This window comes from Myripristis murdjan, chromosome 1 (genome assembly GCF_902150065.1).
Source record: "Myripristis murdjan chromosome 1, fMyrMur1.1, whole genome shotgun sequence".
In the NCBI taxonomy this organism is placed as follows: domain Eukaryota; kingdom Metazoa; phylum Chordata; class Actinopteri; order Holocentriformes; family Holocentridae; genus Myripristis; species Myripristis murdjan.
This window is the reverse complement of record NC_043980.1, coordinates 15,914,016-15,928,916: the sequence shown is the minus strand read 5'-3', so window position 1 is coordinate 15,928,916 and position 14,901 is coordinate 15,914,016. Positions and strand designations below refer to the sequence as shown.

The window sequence follows — 14,901 nt, the reverse complement described above, 5'->3', positions numbered from 1 at the left end:
AGAGAGGGAGAGAGAGAGGAGAGAGCCAGAGATACCATAGCTTGAACATTACTTGTTTATGTTGATTCCTGCTCCTTACATGGGACTTTCCACTGAGGGCCTTTCAACTGTAAAACACAAGATGAAACACATGGTGGAAAAGGGAGTTGGGGAGGGGATAAAGTCATAACGGGCATGGTGGGAGATGCAGAGTCATAAGGGAGTGCAGTCTGTGTAAACGGCATAAACTCCCATGCTGCGGTTTCACATGAATCATTAGGAGGATTTTTTAAGAGGAATTTCAACTTCAGTTTTCTTACTTGGGAATTTGATTCTAGTCGTCGCACAGAGTTCACTTCACAGAGCGGACCTGCTAAATGAACCCGTCAAGTCTCTTCTGCCAGCTGGGTGTGCTTCGTGTCTGCTGCCGTGACTGCTCATCAAACACTTGTATCCTCATATTGTACACAGATGGGGACGCTAACCTCTCCACTAGAAAGAACCCGAACCCAAATACACAAAGCATTCATTTTCTATGAGGGGAAAAACCTACATCAGCAAAATGCATCACTGAAAAAAATGCAGCTTTCAAAGAAATGCTGCGGCCGTTGTGTACTCAAAACATCTGGTTGGTGTCTCCTCATATTGTGGCGGATGGATTTGATTGGCAGGTGTGTGTAACGGCCACCTCTGTGCTCCCCTGACATTTGGCTCAAGAGGGCAGAGGAGAGGTCAGGAGATCGTGGATCATGGCAAAGTGCCAGCGATCAGGAAAAGTGATCCAATACGCCATCATGCCGGACTGGGAGTGAGAGGCAAGCAGCTCTCTTCCCAACCCCCCGCCAGGGAGTTATGACTGCAGCATTCTTCAGGACAGTCTGTGACAGCCTCCATGGCATGTGTGAGACATTTTGAATTTACACCAAAAATTGAGCTTGCTTCGACAGTAGCTCAATGATTCAGTGATACCCTTGTGTGCTCAGCTAGGAAATGCCTCAAGCGAAGTAAAAGAGACATTTGTAATGAATTCTTTCCATACAGGGAATTTCCACACGGTGGTGGGTTACCATTAGCCTTGTCTAAATTGTATATCCTCGGCTATAGTGGAATGTGTAGTGTCCCCTCTCCCATTTCAGCTATATCAACCCAGACTGTGAGAGATAAAAGCCTCATGTATGAAGCTGTGACGTGCAACTTTAATTAAAAACCACATCAGCATGTGGTTTTTGGTATAATGACTTTGCATAGTCATTGATTTGGCAGACTCCCTCTGTGGCTTAACTTCCAGTAAAGATACAATCATCACACCGCCGGTCTTACATTGTTTTTTTTTTTTTTTTTTTGTCTTTTGTTTTTTTTTTGCCGGTGCACTCTTGACTACTGCTGAATGTGGAAATGCGTGTCTGAATGTGAGCATGTATGTGCATGCCGATGCTTGTGTGTGTGTGTGTGTGTGTGTGTCAAGGTTACTATAAAACATACAACTAGATGAGGAAAAAAAAACATTTTGTTAACTGAAATAAAAATAAAAACTAGACTTACAAACCCCAAAAACTAACTGAAACGATATTGTATACTTACAAAAACTACCTACAATAAGATAGTTTCAGTCTTTATCAGTTTTGGCCATATTATAATTAAAAAAAAAAAAAAAAAAAAAAAAGAACTACAACTAAAATACTGAAATTCATAAAAACTAAAATAAACTAAACATTTTTAAACAATAAACTGAAATGAACAAACCGACTCTGGAAAATAACAAAAACTTAACTGAAAAAAAAAATGAAAAAACAAATGAAAAATACAAAACTATAACAACTCTGCTGTGTGTGCGTGTGTGTGTGTGTGTGTGTGTGTGTGTGTGTGTGTGTGTGTGAGAGAGAGAGAGAGAGAGAATGCATGCATATGGCAGTTTATTTTAGTCTTTGTCATGATGTCACGGAGGCCCAGGTGCCATGTTAGATAGGGGATGAGGTAACGGTGCCACGATAATTAAAGGACCCCGTATGTGTATGTGTGTGTGTGTGTGTGTGTGTCTTTGTGTGTGAGTGCATGGGAGATTGTAGCTTACTGTACACACATTTTATTGTCTGTCTGTGTCTGACTACTTGTTTGGGTGAATGTGTGTGGGTGTGTGTGCGTGTGTGTGCAAGGTTGCAGCTGTGAGTGTGTGCGTCTCGGAATGTGGATGACTAAACTTGCATTGTGCATCGAGTTGGCTTGGTGTTGCACTGACAGGCACCTACATTAGGTGTAGTCTGGCAGATGTACCTCTTACACACCTGTTCTCACCACATCACCTCCTGAGCCTGTCTGGTTTTTTAGCTCCGTGCTTCTATTCCAGGAACCAAAGAGAGTTAATTGTCTGAGTCAGTCTGACGTGGCCAAACAAATAAATAAAATGCACGTATAAATTTTTAAAAGTCCTCATCGCACAAGCATTATACATTTGGCAGTGTGTGTGTTCGTCTGCATGTGCTTCTGTGTGTCTGTGACTGACTTAAACAGGAAACCCCATGGTAATAAGTTACAGCGTACGGTGACAGGAGCGGCAGTGATGCTCAAGGCAGACACACCAACCAGGATCTGGCCACGCCGCTCGCAGCTGCCCTGTTCCAGGAACAACCACACCAGACCGTTCAACTGCCACCTGCCATGCCTTTATCAACCACCCACTGTCCTTCTGTGGAAGTGTGTGCATGTGTGCACATGCAAGGGAAGGGGTGCAATGTGGCCGCCAGAAGATAAAGTGAAAGAATGAGATAAAAGAACCGCATCGTGTCAAAGGTTGTAGGGGAAGGTGAAGGCAAGACGAGAAGAGGAGAGGACAAATGCATACTGTCTTCACAATGCCGCTCGACCTTCATTTCCATAATGAAAATAATGCTGACCATACTGGTGTCATCCACACAATGAGCATATCCATACAATGAGCATATTCATACTGATCCGTTTGCCATTTTTATGTTCATTTGTTTAACAAATTATCCTCTCACAGGAAAGCTTTGACAGTTCTTCAGGCCATACCTTAAATAATGACCTCGTTCGTCTTGCTCTTGATTACATTGGACAGTTTCTAGCCCAGCAGCACAATGATATGTACGTTTGGTGCCAAGCTGAACTTGATGAGTTTTCCTGTGTCTGGTTTGACCCAGTTGGGCCTAGTTTGGTCCAGCTCTCCCTCTCTTGTATGCTCTCCTATCCATCTTCTCATAAATCTGTCCGGTCATAATCCTCCTCCAGCCTGCTGCAAAAACCCCTGAGATGTAAGAAGAACTGCAGCGTGAGGAGGAAACTGCTCGCCCACATAATGAAGGCTTTGTTCAAGTGATGTGCCCAAATTTTAAATCATCACAACTCTCGCACCGCTCAGAGAGATTAATCTTCCTCGATGCCCTCGACTGAGAGCAGAGCTTTAGCAGCAGGCACCAGTGTCAGAAACATCATTTTAATAAACCAATGAGTCAAGGAGGAAATCCTCTGCGTGCAAGAAGGTATTTCAAGCTCCTACAGTGTAGATTTCAGATCAGGTGTAAGACCACAACAAGAATTCACTAAGGAACAACTACAGATAAGTCCATGTGTTGGGATTCACTGTCTCCAGGCTATCAGAAGCGGGATCTTTTCATGGGAGGCTTTTTCATTGTCATTCCGCCATATATTTCGTCTTCATATGCTATCTGCACATCAGTCAAAATGGCTTTATCACCTTTAAAAAGTCAGAAAAACAGAATTAATTTGGAGTCAATGTAAGAAAAGACTTGAAAAGCATTTTACATCCACAGAAATTTCCTCACCTCAGGCTGGCAAACATAAACCGTTTCACTTGGGATCTTACCCTGACATCTTAAGATTTAGATATGGACAACAGTGACTGTGTGGGTTGGGTCTGTAATCCAAACACACTGACTAGATGTGTGTGTGTGTGTGTGTGTGTGTGTGTGTGTGTGTGTGTGTGTGTGTGTGTGTGTGAACGTGAGTGTGTTCATGTCTGACTGACATACACACATCCTACACTGGCAGGCCATATCCTGAGCTGTCTCTTATCACTTCGCCATGCAACGATAAAGTCCCGAGCTCCAAACAGTAAGTGCACTCAGGTGGGAGATGACAACTCCAAGAGGTGAAGCCAAACACACATGTAAACACACACTCTCACACACATACACAGGAAGATGGTGCCAGACAGCAGACAACCTCTGGGGCTGCATTGTTATTCAAGCTCCACAAATCAGGAGCATGCTACGGTTAAGGGCCCCATACTGTTTACCTGTTAAAAAAAAACTGGCCTCTTACTACATGGGACTGTAATTTGTGCATGAAACCAGTCGTTGGGGCACCTCCAAAACATTACCTTTTCAGAAATCAGCAGAAACAGCTCTGTTTTATGACTTATGACATGTTTTTCACTTACGCAACAACATTAGAATGTACCCTCACGGACGATATTGCATTTCAAGTAAGAGTAAAATGAAATAAATCAAATTAAAACAACCAAAATATCATTGACACGGTTGTTCTCTCATGACAGTCTATGGAAAGTTGAACATGTTAAATTTATGAGCATAAAGTTGATTTCTGCAATCAAGTTATGCAACGGTAAGTAAAACAATACTCAAGTCACACAAGATAGGTTTCCCGTCTCATGGTCCTTTGAGCCGCCTCGGTCTATGAGCGGCACTGATAACATTGTTTAGACTGGCTATATCACTCTGAAAGCATGTCTGTCCGATTCATTAAGACAAGTTGTGTTTGTGTTTTGTTTCGGTCAGGAGGTGGATGAGGGATAGGGGCTTCTGGGAGGACAGTGGGATGGATCGTAAGGCAGAGTGATAGAGACAGGAGTGGAAACCAGGAACTGGAGGGTGGAGGTGAAAGAGGAGTGGAGAATGCCAGGATAAGCAGAAAAGACTGACTTGGTCTTGGTTGACACCACCTCCTCTGATCCCCGTGGAGAGCTCATTTTACTTTGAGGTTGTACAAGCAACACGAGAGAGATAAAAGGGTTCAAGTGTACCTAGAAAATTAATATCCCGGGATTATTAAAAAGTTAAGAATATGTACACTCCGATACCATAAATGGAATCTATTTTGGTCATCCTATAACTTTCAGTTTTGATTTGACACTATGTGCTTGGAAGGCAGGGAAATAGAGCACGTAAAGGAGCAGTGCACCCAAATTACAAAAAAAAAAAAAAAAAGATATTTTCCCACTAACCCACTAGTGCAAATTATCCATCCAAATAGTTAAGGTCAAATTATGCCTCTACACCGAAGTGTCACCATAGCTACGCCATAGTGACCTAAACTGGTGTCAGATTTATAGATCAGATTGGAAAGTCTGTGTCATACTGAGCTGACTGCAAAAACACAGGACAGCAGAATCAAGATTTTATTAATCCTGCATTAATGAAGCTCAGATAAAATGGGAGAAATTATGTTTGCAGGAACTGAAGCAGAGAGTCCACTCTTGGACACGCTGGCAATGTCCAACATGAATGCCTTGGGTTTTTCTCACCATGAATTTAGTGACGTCTTACAGTATAATTTGGGGATCAGCTGGTACCATCAGAACATAATTTGCAAACCTCCTCAGTTCAAGCCGGATGAAGAGAGATGACAAATGGCATCATGTTATTTTCATTAAGTGGAAATCGACCAGTCTTGTGTCACCCAAAGCACATTTACAGTTTTGGAGAGGTGCGCGTAAGCTACGGCAGCAGCCTTTGTGGGCTACACAGGAGCCACAAACACCTATGATGCCTTCATCGTAGATGTTTGTGGCTCATTTTGATGCAGAAGTAAAATGCTTTCTTTACTCTGTGATTTTGCAAGATCTGCCACAATCTCCTCTGTCTCCCTCCCACCACAAAACAACGGGGCTGGATGAGCTTTCTATTGTGAAGCTCAACCTGGATCAAAAATCGACATGTGAAAGACTCCACAGCAACAGCTCTTTCCAAAAATAATGACATGGATACCTGACACGATCCACAGCCCACGGAGGCAAAAGAGATTCTTGAGAACTATTTCCTTCCAGATAATATTGCATCTATCCACCCCAACTTTGTGCTCCTTGGTGGCAGATAAATTCAGCTCTTTGTCTGGTATCGTGATGCTAGGAGACAGGGAACGTCATTAAATCATGCAGAAAATATCTGGATGGATGGGTTGCACTAAGGGTAAATGAGACAATTTCATTTTTGTATTTTGGATGAACTGTTCCCTTATTTTTCCGTTTCTTTTTCACTACAATGTTACCTTCTTCAGTAACCCCCTTTTCACTGCAGGTTCCTATCAATTTTTGTTTCCCGTCCATGTCTGTGTTTTGGAGCCTGAGGTGGAGGAACATAGTTGTGGCTTGGAAAGGAGGAGAGCGTTATCCTTTGTGAGCTGAGTGTATAGATAGAAGTTCAACAGAAAAACAAACGAAACTGGGGAACATAAAAACTCCAAATGGACCGCACAAGAACAGCCGGACGCGAGTGAGAGAGTTTGTTTCTAGGTGAAGCATTTACGTTCACTTTTGCCAAGTAGGCAATTGTGCTGCCGAGCTTTTGTGTGTTGGTTTAGCTGTGAGTGTGGACTCTCAATCCCTCTGTCTTGAATACAGTGTGGTCTGGTGGTTTGGAAAAAGTCACTGCTCAGCTAGATCCTAAATTCGTTGGGAAGGACTACAGGGTGCCCCAGTGCAAACCCTCCTAAACAGAAACATTGTTTTCTTTTGTATAATATGCAAATGGACTTGGTATTTTAAGAGCAAAATCTTGAAAATCTATCACAAAACACTACTATTTCCTTTTCAAATGTTCTGTTGAGATGAAGAAAATTTACTGCTGCAATGAAAAGTGGCACTAGTGAAACAGTCTATCATGTAGTTAACACCTCTTCCTCCCCTGAGAGACTCGGCCTGTTCTAAGTGTTTCACGGAGGCCAGGTCTGAACTTTGGAGGCAGTCAGCTTGCAGGCCCTTACTCATTTTGAACACACACTTGCATTCACACACAAAAACACATGCATATAAATCCATAATGACACGCAGCACGACATGGGCCCATACAAGCGTATGTAATTAGATATACATGGTCGTGTGCAAGCAGCCATTCTCTCTCATTTGGACTCACATGCATGCAGGCGCATACATTATTTACACCCAGAAACAGACACATGCACATGTTCATGTACAGACAATATGTTCTCTCTGTTTCTGTCTCTCTCTCTCTTTCTTTCACACACACATAAACTTTTCCTCCCAGTAAAAGTCATCCTCACCTGTTAACTCAGTGGAGAGGCTTTAAGCTGCTCTGCCTTCCAGAGGAGGCTATCCATCATTCTGCTGTCATCAGAACAGGAGACAGCCTGCGGTTGGCTAATGGTGTGATACTCTCAGTCCCAGGTGGCCAGGGTTCCCCCGGTAACAGAAAAGTGACTGACAGGTCAGTTTGCTGTGTTTGCTGTATAGCTTTGACCTATGAGGAGAGGGAGATAATTAAATCCAGGTTAATTCAGCAACAAACCTGTACTCAAACTTGTAGTTTTTTCTAATTTTCTGTAGGCATGTTACTGCTAAATATGTCTTTTATTGTATCCTGCAGTCATCAGTTTACCTTCTATCCTCTTTCATTTTAATCACTTATTTTTACAAAAGCCCTTTTGGGGATGGATGTTGCAAATTAGCATCTACTACAAACATTATGATGCCTGCGCTGGATAGCTGTTTTCAGTTTGTCCATGGACTTTGTATTGGTCCTTATCAAATAAATAATAAACAATAGTTTAGTGAGCACAGCCATTGATAGTGTGTGAGGTCTTCTAAAAGTCTAATCTAATCTAATCTGAAGGGAATATGATCTTAGTTTGACCTTATTCAAGTTGCCATCTTTAAGTTATTAAAAGTACATGTTAATGGATAACGGACATTTCGAAGCCAAATTAGCCAATTTCAATAGACCTGATAGAAAAACAAACAGCAGAGAAAGAGTAATTGGACTAGACCCATGACTTCCTCGGTGTGTTTGGATTTGTCGACACGATTCGTTGCACCCCCGTGACCTCCCAAGTCCACGACCCCTCTCTGCAACCTCCCTTTATCTGGTGTCAAAGGGTTAAAAGGTCAGCGGTCATCGGTCAACACTGTCCAACACAGACCAGCCAGACGGTAGTCGCTCGCTACAGCCTGAAGCCACTAAAACCGCAAACAGACCCCAGACTAAAGCAAACACCTCACTGTGCGGCTGCCAGTGTTGCGCGTGAAAAAGGTCATTGGATACCAGCCAGTCAACAAAAACCCTGAGTCCCGCTGAGACACATCAAATGTTCCAGCGTCTAAATGTATGACACATCAGCTTGACTAAGAAACCACTTTCCCTACAACAGCCGAAACTCCCAGGCTGCAGCGGTTACTCACAGGGTTTCCCTTTCGTCTGCGCGAGCTGCGAACATATTCCCACACATACACAGAGCACACGAGGGCATAGGGCAACTCTCTAACCTGTTCCTAATTAGTTACTTAAAAAGGTTTAGGTGATTCATCTGACAGAGAGAAGTCATGACAGTGCTTGCACAACTCTTCCGTCATGCACAACTACAGGCGTACATACACACACACACACACACACAATCACACAAACACGCACGGCAGCTTCAAACATTAAGATGAAGATGATATGATAAGATTAAATGCAGCCATAAGTTCAGACTTGTCCTGTTGTCAATATGCTCTCTTTAAGGTCAGGTCCGATGTCTCCATGATGACGGTAGTAATTTTCCCAGATCACTGTTTCCGTAACTAACGCAAAGATACAGTTTTAACATTACAGGAAAGAAGATTGTTTTGTGAAGCTGGCCGCCAAGTCAAGCGGGAATTACTAAATTTAGGTTTGGGTTGAAAAGATTTAAGAGTGCATGTTCTTGCCATTCAAAATGGCTTCGGAGGCAATGTTGATGCAGGCAGTATTATTCAAACTGTCCTGCATAAATTCAAAAAGTTGTGACTGATTGATTAACCTTATTAATCCCCACGGGGGGAATTTATTTGCTACCACAGAGAGGACAAACAGCACATAAGACAAACTACACTACAACGCTGAGACAAAACAAACACACACACACACACACACACACACGCGCACACACAAAAACCCCCACTGAACACTCATCTTACTCTAAGCTCACAGTTCCTAAAGCGAACGAAGCAACTAAAATCATTCACACCATCAGCTCATCAGCTTACAGTGTGACATCTTATCTGATGATGCACTGACAGTAAGACCGAAGTTTAGTCAAATCGAGGATGTAAAATGTGCAAGGAAACAACATGTAAGGAAATTCAAACTGATGCAGCAGCAGTGACATTGCTAAACATTCATGCACACACAGTGACAGTGCACACACTGGAACAATAAGTGTGGCCTAAATGTCCTGTTCTGACTGGCAATGTGGAAAAAAGACTTCAATCATTTAAGAGCAATGATGGGGGCCCAAAGGAAAATGTGGGCTCAGACTGCACCCACGGGACTATGTGGGAATTTTTCATCTTTCCGTGCTGTATCTGTCCTTGGGAAAAATAAGTATAGAATATACATATAGCCAACAACTGTGCTTTGAACTGCAATATAACAGCTGATGTACCTGCATCACTAAAGCAGGTGGAGGCTGAGGAGGTTACACACACACACACACACACACTGCTGGGCTGTGTCTGAGCAATATGTGTCAGCAGAGTGTGTATTGTTATTTGATTATTTATTGCATGTGTGTGCACAGTCCACTCACATGTGCATATTTGGGTCTGTCTGTCTGAGGTGTCTCATAAGTATTTCAATGGGAGTTAATGGAGCGTGTGTGTTTGTGCGTGTGTGTGTGTGTGTGTGTGTGTGTGTGTGTGTGTGTGTGTGGAGGGGGGTTATTATTGAACTGCAGAGTCATCAGGGAGTCTAGTCTGAACAGCTTGGGGCCACTTCATATCCAAGTCAATCATGTAACTACCTCCACCCACCACACCTCTCCATACACACACACACACACACACACACACCTGCAGCAGATGAAGTGAGGAGGGCCAAAGGGAACACTAAGAGCTCTAAACGGATACACAGATACATAGGTAAACTCTCTCTCCCAAGACACTAATCCTGTGTATGTGTGTTTGTGTGTGTGTGTGTGTGTGTGTGGGTGTGTGTGTGTGTGTGTGCAAGAGTGTTTAATTATGAGTATTTATGGTACACAACTTGTAATAATGTATATGCTAGTGAATTACACAGCCTTTTACTCGCAGAATTGTCTATAAAATGACAAAGTAGACAGAGAATGCCCCCATTACTTTTTATGGCCATCTGCATGGGAGGAACTCTGCAGCCATATGGGGGTTGGTGTATATCCTAACCTCAACTTTAAGACCGCCCTGGGCCCACAGATCATTATAAGACACCAAAGAGAGAACAAAACCCCCAAAACATTATAGTACTATCATTGTGGATGAGCTCATGCCATTATATACTCATTGAAGCCAGTAAATCACATCTCAGATATCAACACAATGCTCCTCTATGGTAGTTTTACTACCAGGAGAGGGTTTATATGTTTAATGGCTTGTGTTTTTTTTTTTTTTTTTTGGGATACCTCTACACTTTCCCAATGGATGTCAAGGACAGAGAGGAACATATGGAGAGAGAGAGAGAGAGAGAGAGAGAGAGAGAGAGAGAGAGTTTTATCCCTACCTGTAGCCATAACATCACCTCTCTCTTCACACACCAATGATCTCAGTCGCGCACACTACAGCTTCCCCTGAGTGCCATTCTGCATCAGATAGCCAGCCTGGCAAGTACCACAACAGCATGGCAGAGCATTTCTTTGTTGTTATTATATGAATATGGGGCTTACGATGAATGGGAACTTCATGGAAATATGAAATCATAATACATTTTGTTTTAAACCTGTTGATCTGCAGTCAGACCTGCTCCCTTGGTCAGAGGCATAGCTTTGACATTCTTGGGCTGGTCAAGGAAATACTACTACTGTTACAAAACTGTAGGGTTTTAGAAAATAGCTCACATGAATAAAACAAAATAAATAAAACAACACACACCTAAATAAAAAATAAAAATAAAATAAATTTAAAAAAATAAAAATAAAACAAGACCTATAAGAACAGGATAGGATAGGCAACTGACACAGGTAAGAAAATGGAAGAAAATAAAATGAAACAGTGGAAAACTAAAACGACGAAAGACTGTCAAATTTGTGATTTGTACAATCGAAGCAGCACCACTGAAATGCAACCTGGGGGGGGGGGGGACAAAAGTTTGAACAGGACATGAGTCGTCATTCCTTGTGTGGTATATGAAGCAGCAGCGCCCTCTGCTGTCGGAACAGTGTAGTGTGGCGCACAGCATAGACTTCGCTAGGCCAGGGCTTTTTTTTCCCATTGGCTTCTTTGGGACCATGTGATCAAAACAGTGTCATGGCGGCTGCCGCTGCGGTCCGATCAAGCATGGGTCTGACTTTGACACTTTCTCGGGTTATACCGGGGTGTGGCACTTGTCACCTGTACAGGCTGAACAGCTGTGTCGGTGGTTTGGCTGGTGCGTCACGGACAGGACAGCTCCATCGTTTTGGGACACTAACCCGACACCTGCACTCGACCACAGGTGAGTGGCGTAACTGGCTAACGTCATTAGCCGGCTGCTAGCTTACTCAGACCCAGAGCACATCTCCTCTGCGTGTGTTGACACCGGCCAGGTTTCTTCGCCAGTAAAGGCTTAGCTGCTGCTTGAAATCTCTGCATCCTGTTTTTGACCGGCAGCTGGCACGCCGAGGCAGGCGACAAACCAAAAGTTCAAGTTGAGGACTGTTGGGTAACAGTTGCAAAACAACTCCACTAATCATCCTCGATTGTGTTGTGAAACCCTATGCAACAAGTGAAATTCTCCCATTCCAGGTTGAGAGTGGAGGATTTGACTGATGTCGCTATTGATCACAGAAACACCCGCAGCCCTGACTTTTTTGTCCTTTCTATTGCTTTTAAAGGTCTTAACCACAGTGAGGAGGGGAGCTCTAATGCGGAGGACCCCGAGGATGTGTAAGTTTAAATTGGGCTTTTATTGTGAAGAGGACATTGAAACTGCGATTTTTTTTAATTTTTTTTTTTTTACAATTTTTGATTGCGTTGGTGTCAGTGCCGGCAGATGATAGTTTTATTAGAGGCTGTACATCTTAAGCATGAAATTGCAGTGTTGGCTCTTGCAAGTCGTAAATAACTGGGAATTGAATTTTTCTAAAAGGAATGATATTTCAAATGAATTTCTGAATAGAGAATAAAAGATAAACTTTAATGTAATTTTAACACATTTGGAGCTCAGGCAGTTGGGCAATAAAACAATAACAATAACCATCACAATATGTTGTTACTCAGTATGAAGATTAAAAAAATGTTCAAGAAGATATGGATACATTTAAAATGATTATATTCCATGATTAATGCACAAACTGCCAATCTTGGCCTCAATAGAGAATAGTGTTACTATTTTGGAAGGCTAAAGGAGATTAGTATAATGATGTGATTAGGATTTTGGTTTATTCAGATTTCACTCAGAAGCATAAAGTAGCTTTTAAATGTGACTTAAGTATTTGATGTACATGCATATGGAAATAATGATTGATATTGGCTGATAATTTTGTCATGATAACATTTCTGACCATAATCGCCCAGCCCTCTTCCCTACTACCCACTTATTGAGGATAAAAAGATGTAGAAAAAGGCTGCTGCACTGCCTGTCAGATTACAAATCACAATCACATCATCATGATTTCTACTAATTATATTGGTCTGTATTGACCATTCTGAGTGTCATATTTAGAGGTAAATCCTTTCAAACTGGGGTTATGTTTGGGGTCATAGGCATGAACTAGTGTGAGGACCTATTATGATTTGATATCTTTTCTCAGGGTCAATGTGGTATATATAGATCGGTCTGGCCAGAGGATCCCAGTGAAGGCCAAAGTGGGAGACAATGTGCTGTACCTGGCTCACAGGCATGGGATTGAACTAGAGGGTGAGAGTCTAATGCTAGAGTACTGTACGAGGTTGTGAAACAGTGGTAGATCAACATGGTCACATACTGTTGTCTGTTGTCCCTCTCAGGAGCCTGTGAGGCATCACTAGCCTGCTCAACTTGCCATGTCTACGTGAGCAGTGACCATTTTAATAAACTACCAGAACCTGATGAAAGGTAGGCCTGATCCCTACGAATAATGATCTTCTCCTTGACCCTAACATTACCCTTGTTAACATGAGTGTGTGAGTTCATTGTAACTGTGCCTTCCCATCCTTGTGCTCTAGGGAAGATGACATGCTGGACATGGCACCCATGCTTCAGGAGAACTCCAGGCTAGGGTGCCAGATCATTCTTACCCCAGAGCTCGAGGGCATTGAGCTCACCTTGCCCACGGTCACAAGGAACTTCTACGTTGACGGTCATGTCCCCAAACCCCACTGAGGCTTGTGAAGAGAGGGGGGGCGAGAAAGACAAGAGGGTGTAGTCGCTAGCTAGCCGCACTGTGCACTGGTTTGGTGAGGTGGAGACTGAGAAGGGGTGCACGGCCTATAGCAACTCCCAAGAAGCTGTCTGCCGACTGAGAATTAACCAATGACAGGACAGGCAGATAAAACAGACCAGACAAGAGTCAACTTTTGTACCAATCTCTTCAAAATTGGAATGAGTGGTTTCCTCCTTGAAGAACTGTAATGGTTTAACTGCCATTGTGTTTGTTTATATATAATGAAGAATTCTCAGGCTCGGATTGATCGCCATTCAGTCCCGCAAACTGTTATTTGTCAAATCCTCAGAGGGTTTAAGAGATAGTATTCCTGTTTTTTGTTACACATTTCAGAGCAACATTTTAGCAAAGTCCATCTTTATGTCTTTGAATGGAACATTCCATGTTACAGCTCTTATACGCACAAATATCAACAGAATATGTTCTCATTTATGCTAGTCCAATTTTAATCACCTTGAAACACCTTATCACTGACATAGTAGGCATAGCATTCACTATAACTATAAATGTGTTGGAGCTGAGATCATTTGTAGGTGCGTGGTGGCTTGTCAGCAGCTACCCCACTCACTCTAGTTGAACCTTATTCATCAGCCAGCAAAGTGCTTTCACCTGCATGGTACTGAACCCAGACCTAATGACCAGTACAGCCATAGAGGATAACGTGTTGTATTTGCAAGCCACCAGCTTAAAATTACCTGAGGCTCAGAGGCTGGGTTTTCAACCAAAAACATACCACCAAAACCTGGATCATTGTCAAGATTTGAATCATTGTCTTTAAAAGACGTTTCCTCACACCCAGGGGTGACCTCATGTTTCAACTGTGAAATTCATTTTGCCTTTCACCCCAACACTGGTTTTGTCACAACACATGTGAAATTCCTGTCAAAGTCCATAACACTCAGATGTTGACTCGCAGCACTTGAGCTCTGGTGACAGTGAACCAAGGCTAGATTAGTTGGGTGGTTCAGATGTACCAGATCATAACTGAGGGATAGAGAAGAGACTGGAGATAATGCGCTCTGTGCTAACTTGGATTGCGTTTACTCTTTATACCCATCACTTACTAGGTCTACTGTAACTGTCCAACATACGCACAAATGTAAGTGTATATTTATGGCATTTCTTTAATTTGCAAATACTTGAAGTTGTGCAATAAAATCAGTTTTAAGCAGCCAGTCTTCTTAACTGATTTTTCTCCGCGTAACAAGTTGCCGCTGATATTTCCCACTGTGGTGACCTACAGGTGGCTAAAGGAGAAACACAACGTCCCGTCGCTCATCCCTAGGCCGCAAATTCTGTGGGTTTTTTGGAAAATAATGTACTGGGCTACTTGAATGCGTACATTTTGCCCAGAAAACCAGAGTA

General features: G+C 42.6%; 1 protein-coding gene across 1 annotated transcript; it reads left to right on the top strand.

Annotated features, from left to right (window-relative positions):
- The first annotated feature begins 11,414 nt into the window (after positions 1–11,414).
- On the top strand, positions 11,415–14,707 carry fdx2 (ferredoxin 2). Its single transcript, XM_030063581.1, has 5 exons — positions 11,415–11,627; positions 12,007–12,058; positions 12,925–13,031; positions 13,121–13,208; positions 13,319–14,707. Exons 1-5 carry the CDS (start codon positions 11,441–11,443, stop codon positions 13,473–13,475), a joined length of 591 nt encoding a protein of 196 aa, XP_029919441.1. The 5' UTR covers positions 11,415–11,440; the 3' UTR covers positions 13,476–14,707.
- Positions 14,708–14,901: the final 194 nt, after the last annotated feature.